The sequence below is a fragment of the Balaenoptera musculus genome, chromosome 2 (genome assembly GCF_009873245.2).
Source record: "Balaenoptera musculus isolate JJ_BM4_2016_0621 chromosome 2, mBalMus1.pri.v3, whole genome shotgun sequence".
In the NCBI taxonomy this organism is placed as follows: domain Eukaryota; kingdom Metazoa; phylum Chordata; class Mammalia; order Artiodactyla; family Balaenopteridae; genus Balaenoptera; species Balaenoptera musculus.
Genome location: NC_045786.1, coordinates 161,373,129 through 161,396,675, shown reverse-complemented (window position 1 = coordinate 161,396,675; position 23,547 = coordinate 161,373,129). Strand labels below are relative to the sequence as shown.

The following is a 23,547-nucleotide window of genomic DNA, read 5'->3' as shown; positions in this document are numbered from 1 at the left end:
TTTTGGAGGGTCTGTAGTTTCCCCGGGGAGGCAGCTGGAGAGCTGGCAGGACAGTTGGTGTTGAAGTCTGTGTGTTGATGGCGGGGCTGCCAGGCTTCACACAAGGGACAGATACAGATCAAATCAGGGTAGACCTCATGGAAGAGAGGAATTGCCCATGGTTTCTGCCCAGCAAGGGGGTTGTTGTCCAGAAGGCGCTAGTGTCCAGATTCATAGCTTAGTAATTGAGGGACCCAAGGGCAGTAGCGTCCAGAGCTGTGTGTCATTCTCTGAACAACCACGGATTCTTTATTTTATCTATTTAGCCAGCCATGGCCCTGCCTCTTGGAGGACAGGAGAGTTTCTTCATTGCTGTGTCCCCATAGCAGGTGTAAAGACATGTTATTCAATGAATGGATGAGTCAGAGAAAGGAAGGTGGGCAACCCAGTTCCTATTGCCAGAGCCTTGGCCCAGAGGAGCTGAAGCTCCACCTGCCCTACATCAGTGTCTGGCTGGCCATTAGGGAATGGCTGCATATTTATTTACTTATCTAGCTAGCTAGTTAGCTACTATTTTTTTTTCAATTTATTTTCATTAAGTACTTATTAGAGGGCTTTTAAATTTTATTTATTTATTTATTTATTTTTGGCTGTGTTGGGTCTTCCTTTCTGTGCGAGGGCTTTCTCTAGTTGCGGTGAGCGGGGGCCACTCTTCATCGCGGTGCGCGGGCCTCTCACTATCCCGGCCTCTCTTGTTGCGGAGCACAGGCTCCAGACGCGCAGGCTCAGCAATTGTGGCTCACGGGCCTAGTCGCTCCGCGGCATGTGGGATCTTCCCAGACCAGGGCTCGAACCCGTGTCCCCTGCATTGGCAGGCAGATTCTCAACCACTGCGCCACCAGGGAAGCCCCCTATTTTTTTTTATTTTTAGTTTTTTAAATTTTTATTGGAGTACAGTTGCTTTACAATGTTGTGTTAGTTTCTACTGTACAGCAAAGTGAATCAGTTATACGTATACATATATACCCTCTTCTTTGGATTTCCTTCCCATTTAGGTCACCACAGAGCACTGAGTAGAGTTCCCTGTGCTATATGTAGTAGGTTCTCATTAGTTATAGTAAAATCCACATAATATTAATTTATCATCTTAACTATTTTTAAGTGTACAGTTCAGTGGCATTAAGTACATCCACATTGTGGTGCAATCATCTCCATCCATCTCCAGAACTAACTTCATCTCGCAAAACTGAAACTCTGTAGCCATGAAACAACAACGCCCCATTCCCTCCTCCCCGCAGACCCTGGCAACCACCATTCTACTTTCTGCCTTTCATGAATTTGACTACTCTAGGTACCTTATATAAGCAGAATCATACAGTATTTGTCTTTTTGTGACTGGCTTATTTCACTTAATGTCCTCAAGGTTCATCTGTGTTATAGTATGTGTTGGAATTTCTTTCTTCTTTTAAGACTGAATAATATTCCATTGTATGTATTTACCAGATACTCTTTATCCATTCATGCATCGATGGACACTCTGGTCGCTTCTGCTCTTTACCTATTGTGAATAATGCTGCTGTGAACATGGGGGTACAAGCAACTCTTTGAGTTCCTGCTTTCAGTTCTTTTGAGTATAGTCCCAGAAGTGGACTGGATCCTGTGGTAATTCTATGTGTAATTGTTTGAGGAACCACCACACCGTTTTCCATAGCGACTACGCCGTTTCAGAGGGATGCCTCAGTTACTTAATTTTTTGTGTCTTGCCTTTCCTCTGTGAGTCTTACAAATGCAATCCTCCTCCCTTCTGCACCACTTATGTCCTTTGAACTGGACGGATGACCACAGTTGCACAGTCAGCCCAGATTCAGGAGCTACCTCTAACCTCTCCCAACCACCTTTGAAAAAGCTAAGTTTATCCCATTGGCCCCTGGGCAGATGTCCTCTGGGGAGTCCCAGGCTGCTCCTGAGATTAAGCTGGAACCAAACTGGCCCTAGACTTGTAGCTCTTGGAACAGCTGCTCAGCTTTCCTCAACTCCACCATTTTAATTGTGATTAGTAGGTTCATTTGCATCTAAAAGGAGTCATTTTCTTATCAGCACCATTGAGTTGGGAACCAGTGTGCTCCATTTATATAGAGTGGCCCATTTTAACCAGGCCCATTAAGCAGTAAAAGTAAATGTGGGTGTTTTACAAATGCAAATATATCATGCAAATAATGTACTTTATGCTGAATGATGCCTTGGTTTTCATATGTAAAATTAGAAACTGTGTAGCACAAAGATAATGATAAACACCTTTGCATCTGTTCATAAGATGTATCATGAGCTGTATGCATCTAAAATTGTAGCCCTGGCTTCAGGCAGAATTTCTTCAGTATACTCAAACATGCATTCCATATTATCAAAAATATACATGTACTTATCTAGTTATTTATATATTCCTAAGTAATCAAAAAATCACAGAAAAGAGTAATCCAAATTACCTCATATATTACTTACCATCAAAGATGAGATTTATAATTTTGTTTCCAATTTTAAAGATTTTTAAGTTTTTATCTGAGATGATGATAGTGGAAGAAGGAATGTTACTATATAGGCTAGTTCCTTTGTAAGAGAATTATGTCTACTAAGAGAATTTTTTAGAAATCCTACTGTGTGAAATAATTCTGTTTATGATATGCAGGTAGCATTTCTGCTATTTTACACCATCACTTAGTAGAATAATAGCAACAATTTTTGTGTACAGTGAACTTGGCTAAATTCTAGAAGGGGAGTCACCTTTAGTCTCTGCCTACATGGGGTTTCTGCCCTTTGGAAAGGTAAGACACACACCTATGGAAAGTGAATTAAAGGTGTAAGACATCAGATCAGGAAATATCACATAGTACGATCAGCTGCCAAATTAACTGCACTATACAGGAATTACCAGATAGACTGTACTATACAGGAATTACCAAATTCAGAGTGGGGAGAGGTTCCAGTGTGGGAGTGACCAGAAAAAGATCCGGGATTTGAGTTGAACCATAAAGGATGGATGGGAGTTGAATAGGCAAAGAGAACATGGGAGCAGGGCATTTCAGCAGAGGGGAACAGAATTTGAAACCACACAACCCAGATTGGGACTTGAACCCAGTGTCTTTTAATTGAGATCACACACCTGGTCTCAGGAATTAATGAAGCTCAGGTTCTTTTATGTCCCCTCACAGAAGGAATTCAGTGAGAAACAAAGTGATAGGTAAGAAGTGGATTTATTTAGAGAGAAACACATTCCATAGACAGAATGGGGTCTGTCTCAAAAGGTGAGAGCGGCTCCAGGGCATGGGGTCGTCTTGGAAAGTGAGAGCGGCCATGGGATAAGCACACTCCACAGACAGAGTGTGAGCCATCTCAGAAGGTGAGAGGCCCCGAAATATGGGGTGGTTAGTTTTTACGGGCAGGGTAATTTCATAGGCTAATGAGTGGGAGAATTGTTCCAACTATTGATATTGTGGAGAAGGGGTGGAGATTTCCAGGAATTGTGCCACCACCCACTTTTTGACCTTTTATGCTTAACCTCAGAACTGTCATGGCACTGGTGGGTGTGTCATTTAGCATATGCTGATGTCTTACAATGAGCATATAATGAGGCTCAAGGTCCACTGGAAGTCGAATCTTCCACCATCTTGGACCTAGTTGGTTCTAACCAGTTGATGTTGTGTCCTCAATGGCTGTGTCATTCTTTTAAAGGTTGTTCCCTGCCCCCTTCCCTCCTGTTTCAAATTGGCTTGAATGGGTCATAGAAATATATAGGATACGAGTGTGTTCTGGAGACCTGCCTCAGGTGGTATGTTGGGGAGCAGGGGAAACATGTTGAGAAGGAATAGAAAGGCCTCTTAGGGGCAGAGAACCTATTGGACTTAACTCTGCCCTATAAGCTACTGGTTTTCATCCACTTTTATAACCATCAAGCTCTTCAAATGAAAAATTATGTGGAAACTCAACATGTCAGACACCTGAAAAATGAGATGCTTTTTTTTTTAAATTAATTTTTATTGGAGTACAGTTGCTTTACAATGTTGTGTTAGTTTCTACTGTACAGCAAAGTGAATCAGCTATATGTATACATATATCCCCTGTTTTTTGGCTTTCCTTCCCATTTAGGTCACCACAGATCATTGAGTAGAGTTCCCTGTGCTATACAGTAGGTTCTCATTAGTTATCTATTTTATACATAGTATGAGATGCTTTGTTGACATTGGTGCAGGGCCTCACCTAGACACCTGTCCCCCACGCCCACCACTGACAGCACTATAGGCACCCCCTGGGGGTTCCCTGGGGAACAGTTTGCAAACCAAGGGGAGAGCTCAGGAAGATGCTGTGCTCTGAGAGGACAGCAAAGGTATTAGGCAGGGAGAACTGGGGTTGGGGGAAAGACTGGAGATGGGCAGACCTATTAGGATGCTAGTGGGAACATCTGCATATGAGTTGACACAGTAGAGTAGAAACACAAAGGAAGGGAAATTGTCAGAGATTTTTGAAAGAAGGGGTTGGCAGGAATGGATGACAGCAGATGGGGGTTCAGGAGAGAACCCTGTTTGAGATCCCAGATTTTTTTTTTTTTAACATCTTTATTGGAGTATAATTGCTTTGCAATGGTGTGTTAATTTTGCTTTATAACAAAGTGAATCAGCTATATATCTACATATATCCCCATATCTCCTCCCTCTTGCATCTCCCTCCCAACCTCCCTATCCCACCCCTCTAAGTGGTCACAAAGCACTGAGCTGATCTCCCTGTGCTATGCGGCTGCTTCCCACTAGCTATCTATGTTACATTTGGTAGTGTATATATGTCCATGCCACTCTTTCACTTCGTCCCAGCTTACCCTTCCCCCTCCCCGTGTCCTCAAGTCCATTGTCTATGTCTGCGTTTTATTCCTGTCCTGCCCCTAGTTTCTTCAGAACCTTTTTTTTTTCTTAAGATTCCATATATATCTGTTAGCATACAGTATTTGTTTTTCTCCTTCTGACTTACTTCACTCTGTAGGACAGACTCTAGGTCCATCCACTTCACTACAAATAACTCACTTTCATTTCTTTTTATGACTGAGTAATATTCCATTGAATATATGTGCCACATCTTCTTTATCCATTCATCTGTCGATGGACATGTAGGTTGCTTCCATGTCCTGGCTATTGTAAATAGAGCTGCAATGAACATTGTGGTACATGACTCTTTTTGAATTATGGTTTCTCAGGGTATCCCAGTAGTGGGATTGCTGGGTCGTAGTGTAGTTCTATTTTTAGTTTTTTAAGGAACCTCCATACTGTTCTCCATAGTGGCTGTATCAACTTACATTCCCACCAACAGTGCAAGAGGGTTCCCTTTTCTCCACACCCTCTCCAGCATTTATTGTTTGTAGATTTTTTGATGATGACCATTCTGACTGGTGTGAGGTGATACATCATTGTAGTTTTGATTTGTATTTCTCTAATGATTTAGTGATGTTGAGCATTCTTTCATGTGTTTGTTGGCAATCTGTATGTCTTCTTTGGAGAAAGGTCGATTTAGGTCTTCTGCCCATTTTTGGATTGGGTTGTTTGTTTTTTTGCTATTGAGTTTCATGAGCTGCTTGTAAATTTTGGAGGTTAATCCTTTGTCAGTTGCTTCATTTGCAAATATTTTCTCCCATTCTGAGGGCTGTCTTTTTGTCTTGTTTATGGTTTCCTTTGCTGTGCAAAAGAGCTTAAGTTTCATTAGGTCCCATTTGTTTATTTTTGTTTTTATTTCCATTTCTCTAGGAGGTGGGTCAAAAAGGATCTTGCTGTGATTTATGTCATAGAGTGTTCTGCCTATGTTTTCCTCTAAGAGTTTTATAATGTCTGACCTTACATTTAGGCCTTTAATCCATTTTGAGCTTATTTTTGTGTATGGTGTTAGGGAGTGTTCTAATTTCATTCCTTTACATGTAGCTGTCCAGTTTTCCCAGCACCACTTATTGAAGAGGCTGTCTTTTCTCCATTGTATATTCTTGCCTCCTTTATCAAAAATAAGGTGACCATATGTGCATGGGTTTATCTCTGGGCTTTCTATCCTGTTCCATTGATCTATATTTCTGTTTTTGTGCCAGTACCATACTGTGTTGATTACTGTAGCTTTGTAGTATAGTCTGAAGTCAGGGAGCCTAATTCCTCCAGCTCCGTTTTTCTTTCTCAAGATTGCTTTGGCAATTTGGGGTCTTTTGTGTTTCCATACAAATTGTGAAATTTTTTGTTCTATTTCTGTGAAAAATGTCATTGGTAGTTTGATAGGGATTGCATTGAATCTGTACATTGCTTTGGGTAGTAGAGTCATTTTCACAATGTTGATTCTTCCAATCCAAGAACATGGTATATCTCTCCATCTATTTGTATCATCTTTAATTTCTTTCATCACTGTCTTATACTTTTCTGCATACAGGTCTTTTGTCTCCTAGGTAGGTTTATTCCTAGGTATCTTATTCTTTTTGTTGCAATGGTAAATGGGAGTGTTTCCTTAATTTCTCTTTCAGATTTTTCATCATTAGTGTATAGGAATGCAAGAGATTTCTGTGCATTAATTTTGTATCCTGCTACTTTACCAAATTCATTGATTAGCTCTGGTAGTTTTCTGGTAGAGTCTATAGGATTCTCTATGTATAGAATCATGTCATCTACAAACAGTGACAGCTTTACTTCTTCTTTTCCGATTTGGATTTCTTTTATTTCTTTTTCTTCTCTGATTGCTGTGGCTAAAACTTCCAAAACTATGTTGAATAATAGTGGTGAGAGTGGGCAACCTTGTCTTGTTCCTGATCTTAGAGGAAATGGTTTCAGTGTTTCACCACTGAGAACGATGTTGGCTGTGGGTTTGTCATATATGGCCTTTATTATGTTGAGGTAAGTTCCCTCTATGCCTACTTTCTGGAGGGTTTTTATCATGAACGGGTGTTGAATTTTGTCGAAAGCTTTTTCTGCATCTATTGGGATGATCATATGGTTTTTATTCTTCTATTTGTTAATATGGTGTATCACATTGATTGATTTGCGTATATTGAAGAATTCTTGCATTCCTGGGATAAACCCCACTTGATCATGGTGTATGATCCTTTTAATGTGCTGTTGGATTCTGTTTGCTAGTATTTTGTTGAGGATTTTTGCATCTGTGTTCATCAGTGATATTGGCCTGTAGTTTTCTTTCCTTGTGACGTCTTTGTGTGGTTTTGGTATCAGGGTGATGGTGGTCTCGTAGAATGCGTTTCGGAGTGTTCCTCCCTCTGCTGTATTTTGGAAGAGTTTGAGAAGGATAGGTGTTAGCTCTTCTCTAAATGTTTGATGGAATTCGCCTGTGAAGCCATCTGGTCCTGGGCTTTTTGTTTGTTGGAATATTTTTAATCACAGTCTCAATTTCAGTGCTTGTGATTGGTCTGTTTATATTTTCTATTTCTTCCTGGTTCAGTCTCGAAAGGTTGTGCTTTTCTAAGAAGTTGCCCATTTCTTCCAGGTTGTCCATTTTATTGGCATATAGTTGCTTGTAGTAATCTCTCATGATCCTTTGTATTTCTGCAGTGTCAGTTGTTACTTCTCCTTTTTCATTTCTAATTCTATTGATTTGAGTCTTCTGCCTTTTTTTCTTGATGAGTCTGGCTAATGGTTGATCAATTTTGTTTATCTTCTCAAAGAAGCAGCTTTTAGTTTTATTGATCTTTGCTATTGTTTCCTTCATTTCTTTTTCATTTATTTCTGCTCTGATCTTTATGATTTCTTTCTTTCTACTAACTTTGGGTTTTTTTGGTTCTTCTTTCTCTAATTACTTTAGGTGTAAGGTTAGATTGTTTATTTGAGATGTTTCTTGTTTCTTGAGGTAGGATTGTTTTGCTATAAACTTCCCTCTTAGAACTGCTTTTGCTGCATCCCATAGGTTTTGGGTCATCGTGTTTTCATTGTTATTTGTTTCTAGGTATTTTTTGATTTCCTCAGTGATCTCTTGGTTATTAAGTAGTGTATTGTTTAGCTTCCATGTGTTTGTATTTTATACAGATTTTTACCTGTAATTGATATCTAGTCTTACAGCGTTATGGTTGGAAAAGATACTTGATAAGATTTCAATTTTCTTAAATTTACCAAGGCTTGATTTGTGACCCAAGATATGATCTATCCTGTAGAATGTTCCATGAGCACCAGAATTTTTAACTTGAGCATTTTACAGGCAATCACCAAGAGCTGAGTCATTTTTTTTTCTTTTTGTGAGGAATGCTGAGTTAAATTAATTGGTAACTTTTATTCTTTCAACAAACATTGACAGGTACAACCAAGTTCCAAGCATTGCCGTAGGTGGTAGGGATTTAGGAGAAGACAGACTCAGATGTCGCAGTGTTTCAGGGAGTGAGTGCACTGTGTGTAAAGGGAGACAATCACAGACACTGTGGTGGGCTGAGTTGTCCCCTCCAAAACTTCATATATTGATATTAGGTCCTAACACCCAGCACTCCAGAATATGATCTCATTTGGAAATATTGTCATTGCAGTTGTTAGTGACGATGAGGTCATACTGCAGTAGGCTGGACCCCTAAGCCAATATAAAAAGGAGAAATTTGCACACAGAAAGCACACACAGGGAGAATGCCATAGAAACATGAAGGCAGAGATGGGGTGATGCATATATAAACCAAGGAAGGCCAGGGATTGCCTGCAACCACCAGAAACTAGGGGAGCGGCATAGAACAGATTCTCACTTAGAGCCCTTAGAAGGAACCATCCTTGACTTTGGACTCCTAACCTCCACAACTGTGAGAGAAGAAATTTCTATTGTTTTAAGATACTTATCTGTGGTACTGTGTTATGACAGCCCTAGAGAACCCATAGAGACACTGAGAAATCCAGGGCAGTTTGGAAAGTGCTCGTGGGGACCGGCAGGGGAGACAGAGGCGGGAAACTGGCTGCCTCATTTGAATCGATGTGGCACGGGGGGTGCAGCCAGAAATACATTCCAGAGTCTGGGGGCAAGATCAGCTCGAGATACAGAATTGGAAAAGCCACACTTCCCAGGAGTTCATGAACTCTCCTAAGGAAGGAGAATGAATAGAAAAGAAGAGAGGGCTAAAACTCTAGGAATACCCATCATTATGGGGCTAAGGCTGGACAAAGAGCTAGCAGATTTCATAGAAAGGAGAGTGGGAGGAGGAGAGCCAGGCTAGGTGGGTGTTGTGAGGCTAAACTTGGAAAGGGTTTTAAAGAGATAATGTCAAAAGTGATAGAGAGTTTATGTAATTAGAAAAAAATAATAATAAAGTAAGCCTCTCATGTGAGTGCATGTGGGCGGGCATGGAGTGGGCAGGGGAGAGGGACTGTAGAGCCATCAAGGCCCTTAGCCCTGAATGGCGGGGTGACTTGGGGGCCTCTGATGACCTAGACGTGAGGGGATCGCAGCCAGTCCGGGGACACCATGACACAGAAGAGCAGAGGTCTGGCACTGTCGCCCAGCTCCTGGGCTTGGTTAGTGCATGGCAGGGTCATGGGGGCCAAGAGGAGGATCTGGACACTAGGTGATGTTGGATGATGGGTCAGCTATGAAGTCCTGGAAGGGGGAGGCGAGGGGAGACAAGGGATAATGGCAGGAGGAAGGATGCCAGAGGAAAAGAGGGCAATAAGGGTGTTGCTTTGGCAAAAAAGAAGGTGCAGACACAGGTAGAAATAACGGAGGGTGAGTGAGCTTGTGAGGAATGGCTTTGGTTTTAGAAAAGAGGAGGTGACGTTTCTGCCTGATGAGGTATGGACCCGGTGGGGGGGTGGCAGGGGGGGTTGGGACTTGGTGAGTGGAGAGAAGAGCAAGGGCAGCTTAGTCGGGTTGCTGACCATCAGGTAATGGTTCTTAGCTGGGGGCCATTTTATCTCCCGGAGGACACATGGTAGTTTCTGGAGACATTTTTATTTGTTACAACTGGGGAGGGTTGGTGCCGGGATCTAGTGGGTAGAGGCCAGGGAGACTGCCGAACACCCTAGCACCCACGGGACGGCCCCCACCATAAAGATGATCCAGCCCCAAAGGTCAGCAGTGCCGAGGTTGAGAAACCCTGCCACAGGTCAACAGCACATCTCAAACGTGTCTGAGGAGGGAAGCCCTAAACTTCATAGCATACTTCGTGGAACATTATTGATGTGTTTAAAATCGCACAGTAGATCTTGCTCCAGAGCAGCCAACCCTGTCCGAGTCTCACAGCCGTTCCCCCCCATCCGCTCCAGCCTAGCACACCCTTGGCTGTGATGGGCACACAGGAATGCTTTGCAGGTTGATCCGGTTGGAGACAGGATGAGTCTCCAGTCTTTTTAAAAAATTTTTAAATTTAACTTTATTTTGTTATACAGCAGGTTCTTATTAGTTATCCATTTTATACATATTAGTGTATATATGTCAATCCCAGTCTCCCAGTTCTCCAGTCTTAACATTTGGCTAAGGTGACAAAGCCATTCCATTTCTTACCAGGATCCGAGTTTTGCCTTCAGAGTGATCTTGCCACACTCTCCGTTGTGGCTTTTGTGGTCCTTGCTGGTTATTGTCTGATCACTTCCCAATAATTGTCAGCCTCTGAAAACTGGCCAGTCCTGGTACATTTCCACCTGGTCTCTTCTGCCTCTTGATTGCCTGACCCTGAAAGGTCACTGTGGGCAGCCGTACTTAATAGTTTGGATCTATGCAGGATTCTGGGCAGAGCTGTCTATTTTTTTAGCTTTCTTTAGAGTAGGTGGCATCCGTGAAGCTGCTTCTTCCAGCCTATTGATTTTTAGAAAGTGTTCATTGCTACTTCGGGTGGAGGAACGTTTGCAAATGAGATGATCTCAAAGCATCCTTAAGGGGAAGAGGAAGATGAAGGTGCGGTTAGCTCTTCCGTCACAGAAATGAAGCCAAGAGCCTAACTGGGAGAGTCCACAGGATGTAGGAGGAAGTGTTGGCACCGAGCACATCATTTAACTTCTCTGAACTGCAGTTTTCTTATAATCAAGACAACCACTGGGGTTTTTGCAGTTCACAGAGTGTCCTTTGTACATGCCTCATCTCATTTAATTCTCCAGCACTACATGCTGTAACTGCTCCCTGTTTGTAGCAGTGGAATTCAGACCTGTTTTCAGCTTGTGTTTTCAACAGACAAATTCCTTGAGTCCAGATCTTGTGCTGTCACCACCACAGCTCGGATGGAACCAGGTGGCCACTAAGATCCCTTTGAATGTCAACATACTCCGGTTTTATATGGAAGGTTGTAAAAGTCCCAGAGACTTCTGAACTTCTGAACGTCCCTGAGAATTCTGAACTTTCAACTGGACTCTTTAGTGATGCGTCTCAAATTATGAAGGGTGTTTTGTGAAACTTGAGACCGTCTCACACACGTCTCTCTGATTCCTGCATTCCAAACTTCAAGACTGGCATCCTTCATACAACGTGTCTATGTTAGTATGTGGTGTAGGTCATATTTGTTTTTCTATGACATTCTGTTGATCAATCCACAGTTAGAATTAACAGTAGAATTCCAAGTATTTTTTCAGGAATTTCCGCCTTCATTACAACTACTTTGACTGTTTTATTCCTGGAGAAACACAGTCTGATGGTAGATTTCACACATCCAGCGGGACTGCCTTCACATTGTTTCTAGTGCTAAGAATATGTCAGAGATCTGCTCAGCTGCCTGAAGACTAGCAGGCAAGCTCTGGCCTCTGTAAGGACCAGGTTAGGATAGGCTGGTCTCACCACATCCCTTTCCGCTGTTTAGTGTACTTTGGGCCACTCTGGCAGAGGTGCTAACTGCAGGGGACCTTCAGAAATACAGCATGTAGGTTGATCTTTCACTGCCCAAAGCTCTTTAGACTTTGATTCACTTCTTCTGGGGTCCTTCCTGTATTCATTCTTTCTCTCTCTCTCTCTCTCCCTCTATCATTTTACAGTAAACATTTTTTGTTGTGGTAGTAAAATACATATAACATAAAATATACCATCTTAGGCGTTTAAGTGTACAGTTCAATAGTGTTAAGTACGTTCATATTATTGGGTAACCAACCCCCATAACTCTTTTCATCTTACAAAACTGCAACTCTGTACCCACTAAACAACTCCCTACTCCCCCCTCCCTCCAGCCTCTGGGAACTCCCCTTCTACTCTGTCTCTGTGAATTTGAAATTTGTCCTTTTGTGACTGGCGTATCTCACTTAGCATAATGTCCTCGAGGTTCATCCATGTTGCAGTACCCTGTTCTCTCTTTCAGATCAACCAGTTCACATTTGACAGCCGGGTTCTTAGACAAAAAGTACTTTTTAAAAAGTACTTAGAGGGCTTCCCTGGTGGCACAGTGGTTGAGAATCTGCCTGCCAATGCAGGGGACACGGGTTCGAGCCCTGGTCTGGGAAGATCCCACATGCCGCGGAGCAGCTAGGCCCGTGAGCCACAACTACTGAGCCTGCGCGTCTGGAGCCTGTGCTCCGCAACAAGAGGCCGGGATAGTGAGAGGCCCACGCACCGCGATGAAGAGTGGCCCCCGCTTGCCGCAACTAGAGAAAGCCCTCGCACAGAAACGAAGACCCGACACAGCCATAAATAAATTAATTAATTAATTTAAAAAAGTATAAAGTAAAGCATTTAAAAAAAAAGTTTCAAAAAAAAAAAAAAGTACTTAGAAAAGAAGTACTTTTCCTAATTTTCTTTTCTTAGACTCACAGCAAGTCCAGGCTGGTGAATACAGGTGTGGATCTTGCCAGAACCTCCCAGGGTCTTGGTTAGAGTTCATCCGGTTCTGACAATGAAGACAGCTCATGGGTGTCACATGACAGATGACATCATTATGCCAAGAGCCACCTTAGGGCCGGACGACCTGTTGACCTACAGTGTCGCCATGGGAGCTGGAAGAACTGCAGCTGAGCGTGTGAGGCCCAGGGAGAGACAGAGCTCTGAGTCTCTGGCAGATGCTGGTGGGATGGTAGGGCACATCCCTTGGGATTTGCTGGCTCAGCTCTGGTCTTAATGATCAGCTGGATCAATGTTCTCAAATGCCAGTTGACAAACTGCCTTTTCTGGCAGGCCAGGCCCTCTTAACCTGTTGCTCGACTTCCTTTGCCACACGTGGGGTTGGCTTCTGGTGCTGAAGGTCATGAGATTTTGTTAGAGCATTACTGAAGTGAGACATTTGTGGCGCCAACGTTGTATTGTTTCTGCTAATATGAGCCCACGTGTCTGTCTGTCGCATCTGGTGAGCCTGATTGCTTTTTCTAGCCTGGGATTTTGCCTTGGAGAGATTCCTAGTGAAATACCGTCCACAGCCTTCTTCCATGGAGAAGGATAGCTAAGGGTTTGGTGCCGAAAGACTGGAAGAGAAAGCTGGACGATGAGAAATGAAATCGAGGCCGTTGACGTGTGTCTCTGTGGTACAGTGGGCTGGTCTTGGGCTGGTCACTCACCAGCCGTGTGATGACTTGGACAAGTCCCTCCATCTCCTCACCTGAAGAATGGGGAAAGTGGGTTCTGCCTTGCCCTCTCGTGGGATCGGAGGATCCCACGGAAAAGTGTTGATCATTGTGCTCTGTACGTGGTAATTTGGCATCCTGTCTTCAGGCAATGTGAGCACCATTGTAAGGTGATTAAAACCCACCCTGGTAGGTTGAAGGGGGCCCTAGTGGCCACTTCCCTTGGCAGTGACTATTTACAAGTTCACTGGCGTTCAGGTGACTTGAGTGTGGAGAGTCCCCCATCCTCCTCTGCACAGGCCACCCACCCTCCCCTCCTTGATTTGCCACACAAATGAGTGGTTTCCAGGGTGGCCTGAGATACTCCCACAAAGATCTCAACCACTAGCTTCTCTGAATTACTGTGGTTGCTATACCTTTTTGAGTAACTTTATATACTTTTTAAAAGCTAACTTTGAGCTTTAAAGGCCAGTGAGCCAGGGATATCTCCAGATGGAGGAAAAAAATCAGTTTGCTGTCTCCCCAACCTGTAGCCACTAGGGCCATAACCGTTGGCCTTTCCACAAGCATTTCTAGTCTCTTTAGATAGAGTCACAAGAGGTTATAGCTAGCTAAGTATGACAGTAAGCTCCTAGAGGCCATAAAATATGGCTTCTAATTTTTCTCTCCATGTCCAAGCACAGTTTTCAACAAGCTCTTAATAAATCCTTGAATCTCCTAACAGTTAGAAGATGTCATTTGGAGGGACCATCCCAAAGAAGAGTGTAGAATATGGGGCCAGTGAGCTCAAAAGCTTTGCAATTAGCATGGCAGGAATCGAGCCCACAGGTGAATGCATCAGTCACAACAGGTGCTACATCAGAGCGGGTAGGTGGGCCAGTCCAGATCTGTCTCCACTGTGAGAGTGTAGATTACACTGGCAGCACAGCAGAACGACCAGAATAGCGATCAGTGACTTAGGTACATTAAAAGGATGTTGTAGAAATCTTGAAGTAGATTTCTATCATACAGGGAATTTTCCTTATCTAAACCACTGGATTTACCCGTCCTCCGTTCCCCACGTTTACTCCATCCCTGGCGTCTACTCAGTTTTCAGCCAAATCAAGTTCAGAATAAAAAGGAGATTTGGAGGGAAGTAAGCTGGATATTCAGGCTCCTGCAGTAATAGTCAATTATTGAATTCTCCAGAAGCGCCAACTCCTCTATAATGAAGTCCTCAGTTTTTAAATATCTTTAGAAATCAGGTGATTCAGTGTTGGCCACAGCCAGCTGGCTATTTCCTGCTTCCTTATAAAAATAAGATGGTAAAATCCCAGGAGCTGGCTGGAGTTGTTAAAAGGTAATCTTAAGCATTTTAATGCACATTATTCTTCATACAACTTTGAGCCTTAACAGCCTCAAATCGGAATAGGACAGGAATCACATAGAAGAGAACTCAGCTTGCTGCCGTCATCCTGCAGCCCTGAGACCCCAGCCAGATCTCCTGTCGTCCTGTGCAACTCCTGGCCACTCAGAGGCCACAGCAGCCAGAGCTGAGAATCAGGGCTGCAGGAGAAGCCATAGCTGGGATGCATTATCCTCACTTACTCTGAGTAGAGTGGATCCGAACCAAAATAAAACAAAAGTTTTATCATTTACATCAAGGTTCATACTGTGTGTTTTCTAACACGTTTGACATTGTTTTGATGTATTTGTGTGCTGTAGCACTTTTCTTCCTCCTTCTCTACTCACCAACCATGTAACATGTCCATGTCCCCATACCTGGTGTGCTATTTGTACCTCTGGGGACGAAATGTTGGTCAACAGAATGTGTCACTGGCATTTCTCCTTCTTGTTAACAGTATTGTTCCCCTGCATTACTAGAGACCCTGATTGACTCTAGAAACATTCATTGGATAGTCCTTCAGATTTCTTATTCTGTGTGTGTGTGTGTGTGTGTGTGTGTGTGTGTCCGTGTTTGCCAAACTTACAAACTTATTATTTAGACCAACTTTTAAATTATTTTTAACATTGAAGGTGATAGATGATGCATTAACCGGTATCATTTGCCGCATTCTATTTTGGAGAAAGTAATTTATACTGCCTCTTGGGCTGGCTGTAGTAACAATTTTGACTAAGTGCTTTCTAACATTAATCTAAACCAATCCTTGATTTAGAATCACCTCCTTTCTAGTCCAAGACCAGCTTGGTTATAAAGTTTTTCACTGGGTGTCTTAAAACAGTGAAAATGCTTGTCTATAAATGTAGTAAAGCGTCATTGTGATACATTAATCTTTCGTCTTTTCTGGCGTCTCCTGTTACGGGACCATGAGTGGTAACATATCTGCAAAATGTTTTATAGGATATGGAGTGCAAGTTTTTAAGCCAAGAAATTGAAAATGGGATACGAAATAAGAAGACAGGGGAGGGAGGGAGTCGATCAAGGTCATATCTGTATATTAAGAATTTGGTGGTAGAAAAGCCAAGAAAGGCAAGCTCGCATTTATAATGGGCAGGTGGCACTAGGAAGTGGTGGAAAACCTGCTGATCTCAGAAGACATGGATGGGAGTTCTTTGCCTCATAAAGCCATCAAATTATGAAGCAATTAGCGAAAGTTATAAGCTATGACGTTGAGCATCCGATATGGCCATTTTGTTTACCTGCCAATGATTTCAGTGCCCAAGAGGGAGCAGGGTTAGGACAGTAACCTGAATACCCACATGGACGGGTTCTGCACGTTGAGATATGAAGCCCATTCATCATAAGACAAGCCTAACGGTTTTTAAAGATGCGTTTTCAGAGGGTGTAAATAATGCATAATTGGGAAAGTGTGCTGAGGCCATTTTGAAGGATGTGTTTGGAGGAAAGGTTGTTCTGAGTGCTGCTGAGTGAGTGTAGACAAGCTCGCCCTCACGCTGGTTTCTATTCTGTTTTAGCACATCAGGTCCACCCCTCTGGCCGGGCAGCACCTTCTTCAAGAGAAATGGAGCCCTTCTACAAGGTAGGTCTCTGGCGGCCCCCCTCCCCCTCCCCCCCTCCCCCATCCCCACACTCCTCCTTCACTCCTGGTGTCTGTCGGGAGAGTTCTGTCTGCTGCAGAGCGGGCACTCTGTGACTGCTGTGGGTTGGCTCTGTTTGTCCAGTTCTCTTTATTTCTTCCTACTGACGTCTCCTGGTTGATATGAATTGTTAGTCTGAAATAAGACGGCTTCTTTGGTCTGTTGTCACTGGTCAGATTCCAGAAGTGTTTGGCTTGCTTTGCTGAAATTGGAATTATGTGGCAGTTAGGATGCAACGATAGCATAAATTGGGCTGGTAAAATCAAACCCTATTACAGGTTTCCAGTGCTTGGGCTGTGAGGAATGTTGTGGGTGTTCTGGCACTTGGGTCATCGTGGAGATCCACTTGTTGCTTGCTCTGCCCTGACGTCCATGTGTGCCCGGAAGGGTGACTGTGGTTTGTTCTGAGGCTCAGAGTTCACACACCCTCCCTCGTCCCTGCCGGCGTCATTTGCAGGGGGACATTCTTTCTGCTGTCCGGTCCATCCTCAGCTGCCTTGCGCGACTTCCTGTACTCAAGGAATTCAAACCGCCTTTCATCTCTACTTTTGCTGTCAAGTTTCTTTAAAAATGGCCAAAGTCGAAGAAGAACACATAGCTAAAAATAGCCATGAGATGCACGCTAACTACTTCGAGAAAGTACTTTGGGGAGATGTCTGCTCTGCGGATCAGCTGGAATTGGCTGGCCCCCAAGTGTCTTCTGACTTCCCCATTAGCCTCTCTTGATTGGGTGGGTGTCAGAGTGGCACAACTGGCCCAAAGCAGATGGATTTGGTTTTGCCAAGAGCTTTGGAACTGTACTGGGCTTAGGGTGAGGAATTTCAGTGCATCTTGGTTGGTTTAGAGCTTACGCCTCTTTTCCCTAAAAGTTACACGCCCAGGGCCAGCCATGTGTGTGAAGGAGTAGAATATATATGTAGCTAAGAAAAAAGGAATTTATCTTCAGGTTTCCAGAGTAGCTCAAACAATTGTGAGAGATGTCATCACATTTGTGCTATTGTTTTCAAGACCCTACAATTGTATGTTGTCTTTTTAATAGCCTGTGAAATTGGGAACTTAAGAATTTCTTTGCATCTTTGCTTGGTCCAGGTGAAATTTAGGTAGGCAGGTCTGATTAATCCTAATTTTAATGACCATCATAAATATCCTAAATATTTAAGAAAAAAAGGGAACTCCCTCCACTCTCAAAAATTAATACATAATTTTTAAAAAATCTATTCTGTTCTCCCTTCAGAAAGTGTAAGTGGAGACCGATTATGATGAGCCTTTGGGTTTTTTCAAGTGGATTTCAAAGTTATGTGCATCCTTATTTTTCCTCTAGATCTGTAGCAATGATATGAATATCATTCATGGTTGGATTATTTTCACAAAAGGGATTTTATTTACTTAGAGCATTTTCTTATAGGATTTTTATTCATTAAGTTCCACATTAGGGAAGATTTGCTCTAAGCATGTTAGTTTTGGGTTATTTCTGCAGGACAGAAGCATGAGGGAAAAATTGATAAGGTTTATGAAGTTGAGTGATTTCACCGTGAGATTCTGTCTAATGGGTGGTAGACTTTTTTTCTTTTCTACATAGGGTTAAACATTCTCCTAATTACTCTAGGCATTGAGAATTAAATTATTACAGGTTTCAGATGCTCGTTGAATCCACATCCAATTCAATACATCCCTTTTACTTTTTTTGTACATGTGAAAATCAGAAGTATCGTGGTGAGCATTCTGGAGTGTGGGTGGGGATTTGCTAATGGTTTTTTTCCTGTTGTGTTTCTTCATTTGCTGTATCTGTATAGAGCGTTCACGAGACACTTACATTGTAATAAGGTTTTTTAAACTCTGCGTGTTCTTCTGAATTAATATTTTTTACACTTTATTTTATTGATGTGTAGTTGATTTACAATGTTGTGTTAGTTTCTGCTATACAGCAAAGTGATTCAGTTATATATATATATATATATATATATATATATCTTTTTTATATTCTTTTCCATTATAGTTTATCACAGGATATTGAATGTAGTTCCCTGTGCTATACAATAGGACCTTGTTGTATATCCATTCTATATATAATGGTTTGCCTCTGCTAATCCCAAACTCCCATTCCATCCCCTTCCCACCCCTCCTCCCCTTTGGCAACCACAGGTCTGTTCTCTATGTCTGTGGGTCTGCTTCTGTCTCATAGATAAGTTCATTTGTGTCATACTCTTGTGTTTCTCTGGCGGGCAGTACTGGCTCATCAAGAAGTTGCTGATGCCCACGAACAAAAGTTTTACAGTAAAGATACGGGCATAGAAAGAAGGGAGCTGCCCAGTGATGGCAGAGGAAGGTTTAGTTTAGAATCAAGTAGAAGAAAATGTAGCTGATTTATGCTCACTTTCTCATCTTTATACTTTATATTTTCAATATATGTCCACATTTTTTCTTTATGTCTAAAGCAAGCAGGAGGATGTTTTTCTAGATAATCAGACTAGGAAAGAACTCTGTTACTAGGTTCCAGCCACAAGGATTGGGATTGCAGGCCAGGAGGATCCCCTGAAAAACCCAGTTCCTAGAAGCAGGGTAGTAGGTGAAGCTTGGTCACACAGGGTGACACAGGGACCCAGCAACCGACCAGTAAAGCCCAGCTGTGACCGTGGGCCCTGACCACAACCAGAATTGGCGAAACTGGACTGCACGGGGCCGGGGAGAACCTGCTCTGTGAAGTCACCCTACGGGTTGAAACTAAAAGAATCCAAAAGCAGCAAAATGAGCAGATGTGCCCCATTGCTTCGAGGACAGAGCCTTGTTTTTGACAGGAGGGAGGGAACATGGGCCTGTCACTTCTTGGGAGAGTTGACACTTGTACAAGGCCTTAAAAAGTAAATAGATGGGGGTGGTGCCAGGAGGGAAACACCCAGAGCACATGGGCACGAGAGGACCACAGGTAGAGAGAGCGATGGGGGATCTATGGGGTGGATGCAGAAATGAGGGCTTTGCGGGCACTTTGCAATAATGACATCATCATGCACTCCAAGATGTTTTTCAGAAGAAAGCTGAGATTTCCAAAGAGGAAGTAATGGAAGGTAAAACCTGAAATCAGTGGAACAGAATGACCTAATTGGTACAGTGGGGAACCGATGTGTATTGTCTAATAGTTGTTTGGTTTATAAGCTGTTGAGCAGAGAGGTAGTACAGTTCTTTTTTTCCAGCATAAAAGCAATTGCAAGAATTAACTGGAAGCGCTCGAGGTCCTGTTGAGGGCGGCCTCTGTGTTTCGGTTCTCGCAGATTCACTGGCAAGAGGGCCTGCTGAATCATCTTGCAGTTTTGAGGATAATGGGGTAAGATTCGGTTTGGATTACACCAGGCATGGGTACTTAACATAATTGGTCATTTCATCAATTCACAGTATTTATTTTAAATGCCATTTAGGCTGCTAGAGACATTTTAGTATGTTAGCAGTTTCAGTGGGTAGAGAGCACTTCAGATCTTGTACAATAGTAACCTAGCTGATTGCCAGAAGGGGACAAACCCTTTGTTAAAAGGGGACCCAGGATGGGGCCCAACAGATAAGTGTGGCTTATTCAGAGCCCTCAGGAGTGGCCAGCTGACAGGTGTCCCCAACTGTCCCCTCTGCCTGTCTCTGTGTGTCTTGGTGACAATCTCTGTGTGTGAAATACATTTTTTTAACCATCTTTTTTTTTTTTTTAATTTTTACTAGAGTATAGTTGATATACAATGTCATGTAAGTTTCAGGTGTACAGCAAAGTGAATCAGTTATACATCTACACATAGCCACTCTTTTGTAGATTCTTTTCCCATATAGGCCATTACAGAGTACTGAGTAGAGTGTCCTTGTGAAGTACATTTTTAAATTTCTTAGGTTATAATATCTCTTATTTTCTTAATTAAAAGAGTAAACTATTGTATGTTTTCTTCCAAACTCCCTGGCCCCGAACTCCCCCGTCTCCTTCTGCCACATAGATACACATATTCCCTTCACCCATCAAACTTAAAATTAGGTTACTTTATTTAAACATCACCCTTGAATGAATTATTTTAATGAGTCAGTGATTCCTAATTAAAGACATTCCTCACCTCTGGTCTGACCCTTCAGGGTCTGCCCCCTGGAGGGTGCATCCCACAGCTACACACGGCGTCGCTGCTCTGGCTCACATCATTTCTTCTACTAAGAGTTGCTACGAGCTGCCGCCCATCCAATCCTCCATGTCTGCCCCTCTTTGGCCTTCATAGGCTTTATAGGCCTCCGAACTCCCCACGGAGTTTTGTTCAGAGAGAAGCTGCTGCCTTTACAGCTCTGAGCCAGCTGACCGTCTGGGCCTACCCACACTGCCCCACCTGCAAGCATTTCATTAGTCTCTGTCTCTGTGTGTCAGGCACTGGATTAGGCTGGAACTCCCCTGGGAGGCCCAGGGCCTGCCCCCTCCACCACTGACTGCCCGTCCTGGGGTCAGACCACACGTCCCAACCCTTCTTGCAAAGCAGCTCAAGCCCTGATGCCACCACAGGTCATGCAGACCTGCCCAGCTACCAACCCCCTGCCAGCCTTCCGGGCCCTCCCTCTGCTTTTCTCCTCTCTATCCCTCCTGTATGGGGCCACTAATTATTATTAACTCTATTCCCATAGGATGCAGGGGTGGAATTAAAATAAATTCCCTAACATGCATAGCAGATGCTTATTTCTTTTCACTTCTGACAGCCCCCTGGATGAGCTAATGAAATGGAAAGAAGACCTTCCAGGCCTTTTCAGTGCACAGAGCAGGACTGAGCTGCCGCAGGCCCGAGAGCAGATAGGGGAAAGGAAACCAGCTCTTCTGCTGTCAGATGCACGTTGTCCCCATGAGCGCACAGATGTGCTTGCCACTGGTGTGAAACATGCAGGAAGTTGATTATGCCCAGTAGATGACCTGCTTTGGGGAATGCCAGCTTCCCAAGTTCTAGGCCGGCTTCATGCGCTTATTTTCCTGGGAGTCCTATCATGTATCGCCCGCTGTCCACAACCCTTACGCCTTACCCTCTCCCATAGCTCCGCAGTGGGTTTTTTCTGGTAAAATGTATGCAGTACCTCCCTTTGGTTGTGTTTGGGGCTGTGGAAGGCTCAGCAGCAAGTAGTCAGTACATCAGAAACAAGTTCCTGTGGAAAGGAGCCCTGGATTACCAGTGAGGGGACCTGGCTGTGGTCCCAACTCTGCCACTTGGTAAACTCTGACCTTGGGCAAAACTCAGGCACCCCTAGGGTTTCATGTTCTTGCCTGTGAATTAAGGAGAGGACCTCAGGAGTGGCAGGGGTTTCCTGCGGCTTACAGCTCTGAGCCATACTCGCAACTTCCCTAGAGGGGGTCGAGGGCTTTCCTGGTGGTCCAGTGGTTAAGGCTCCGTGCTTCCACTGCAGGGTGCACAGGTTTGATCCTTGGTCGGGGAAGATCCTGCATGCTGCGTGGTGCGACCAAAAAAAAAAAAAAAAAGACAAGAAAAAATGAAATATAGTAAAGTGGGTCAAAATGGTTTCGAGGCGTAGCTCAGCGGGAGGAGTGCTACCTTCAGCCAGCAGTGTCCGCAGATGGCCCAAGGAGAGGAAACAGGGTGATGGCTGGTTACATCTTGATCCTTGAACAAACCCTTTCTCATGGATTGTAGGCAGGCAACCTACTACACATTTGGACAACCTGGAAAGGACCCATCTTGGCCTCGTGGGCACCTGGCTTAACCCTCTCTGTGGGGATAATAGTAAACATGCTTGCCGTATGGGGTTCTTATAGGACTCGATGAATTCATATCAGTAAAGCCCTGGGAACAGGCTAAATTCCCAGAGTTAGTTATTATATCATTGTACAAAACTCTGAATCTTAGGAAAACAGGACTAACATCCTCTGAATGTGGTGTCCCTGTGCTATTTCTCTTCTCTGCTAAAATTTCCCTTGTCCATTTGTTGGGGCTAGTGATTCTCAGAAAAGGGCAAAAGATGGGATACCCCGGATCCTATTGGATTTATACGTGGATCTGAAAGACAACTTGTTCAACTCTTTATATCAGATTCCTTTCAAATAGGACTGCTTCCTTGTGAGGTCCCCCAGCTCACAAAGACTGAGTTATACCCCTTGCTGTACAGTTGTACATACCCAGCAGGTGCATAGATGAGCACGCAAAAAAGCACGGATTCAGCACCACATCAGCCCAGGTTTAAATCCCTCTCTCTTTGGGCACCAATTGTTTGACCTTGGGCCTCAGTTTCAATTGTCTGTAAAATGGGGCTACGAGTTGTGCTCCCCCGAATCTTTGCAGAGATTAAAGGAAGGTGTGAACGTGGAAACATTTGTCCAGTCCAGTGCCTGGCCTGGCACCTCACAAACACTTCATAAAGAGTGAAGTTAACCTTTGACTCTGTTTCGTGCCCAAGGTTTTTGATCGCTAATCCTGGCCGGCGTATTCAGGGTGAAAGGTTCCAAAATTCCTTAAAGGAGCGGTCTCCCAAAAGCCTCTCCTTTGCATGATGTCCACTCACACTGCCAGCCTCGCCGGTGTTTCCTTTCTGATAGAACCAGAGTGTCTGCATGGCCTGGGTCTCTGGTCCAGGCGCTTCCGTCTTTCTCTCCATCAAGACACAGATTGAAGGTTTTGTTCGGGTTTACCCTGCCCCTCCCCTACACATTGCTTTCCCATTTGGTTGCAGCCTCTGGGCTCTTTGGCTTCTTTCATCTAATCTGCTCCACAAGCTGACTCTTTTGTCCATTTTGCAAAGAGGGCATCCACCTAATGCATAATCTCTTGATTCTTGCCCCCAGGCGTACCCATTTCAAAAAAAAAAAAAAAATGACAGTAATAACAGAAAGGGAACAAAAAAACCTCTCTACATTTTCCCCCTAGTGCTAATTGCCTTCTGTCTTTGTTTGGCCTGCAGAAGCCCTTTGGTTTTTTGGAGGAGCCCTTATCTCTTGGCCTGTTTGTCTTATTGTTCTGCCCTGGGTTATTTGTAAAGATATTTATGTAATACAATAATAAAGTCACCTGGCTATTTTTGTTTACTATCAAGTGAAGTTAAAGGGCTGCTGCTCTGTTCTTCTCATCACTCAAGTTCTGTGTGGTCACTGAGA

At 43.5% G+C, this 23,547-nt stretch overlaps 1 protein-coding gene across 7 annotated transcripts in view; it reads left to right on the top strand.

Moving 5' to 3' along the window:
- The window catches only part of FOXN3 (forkhead box N3), a 406,284-nt gene that overhangs the window by 267,887 nt on the left and 114,850 nt on the right, over nt 1–23,547 (top strand). For all 7 annotated transcript variants that reach the window (XM_036841332.1, XM_036841331.1, XM_036841326.1 and 4 more), the window contains one exon: nt 16,335–16,399. In XM_036841332.1, coding sequence (XP_036697227.1) covers nt 16,335–16,399 — 65 coding nt within the window. The remainder of the gene's footprint in view (nt 1–16,334; nt 16,400–23,547) is intronic.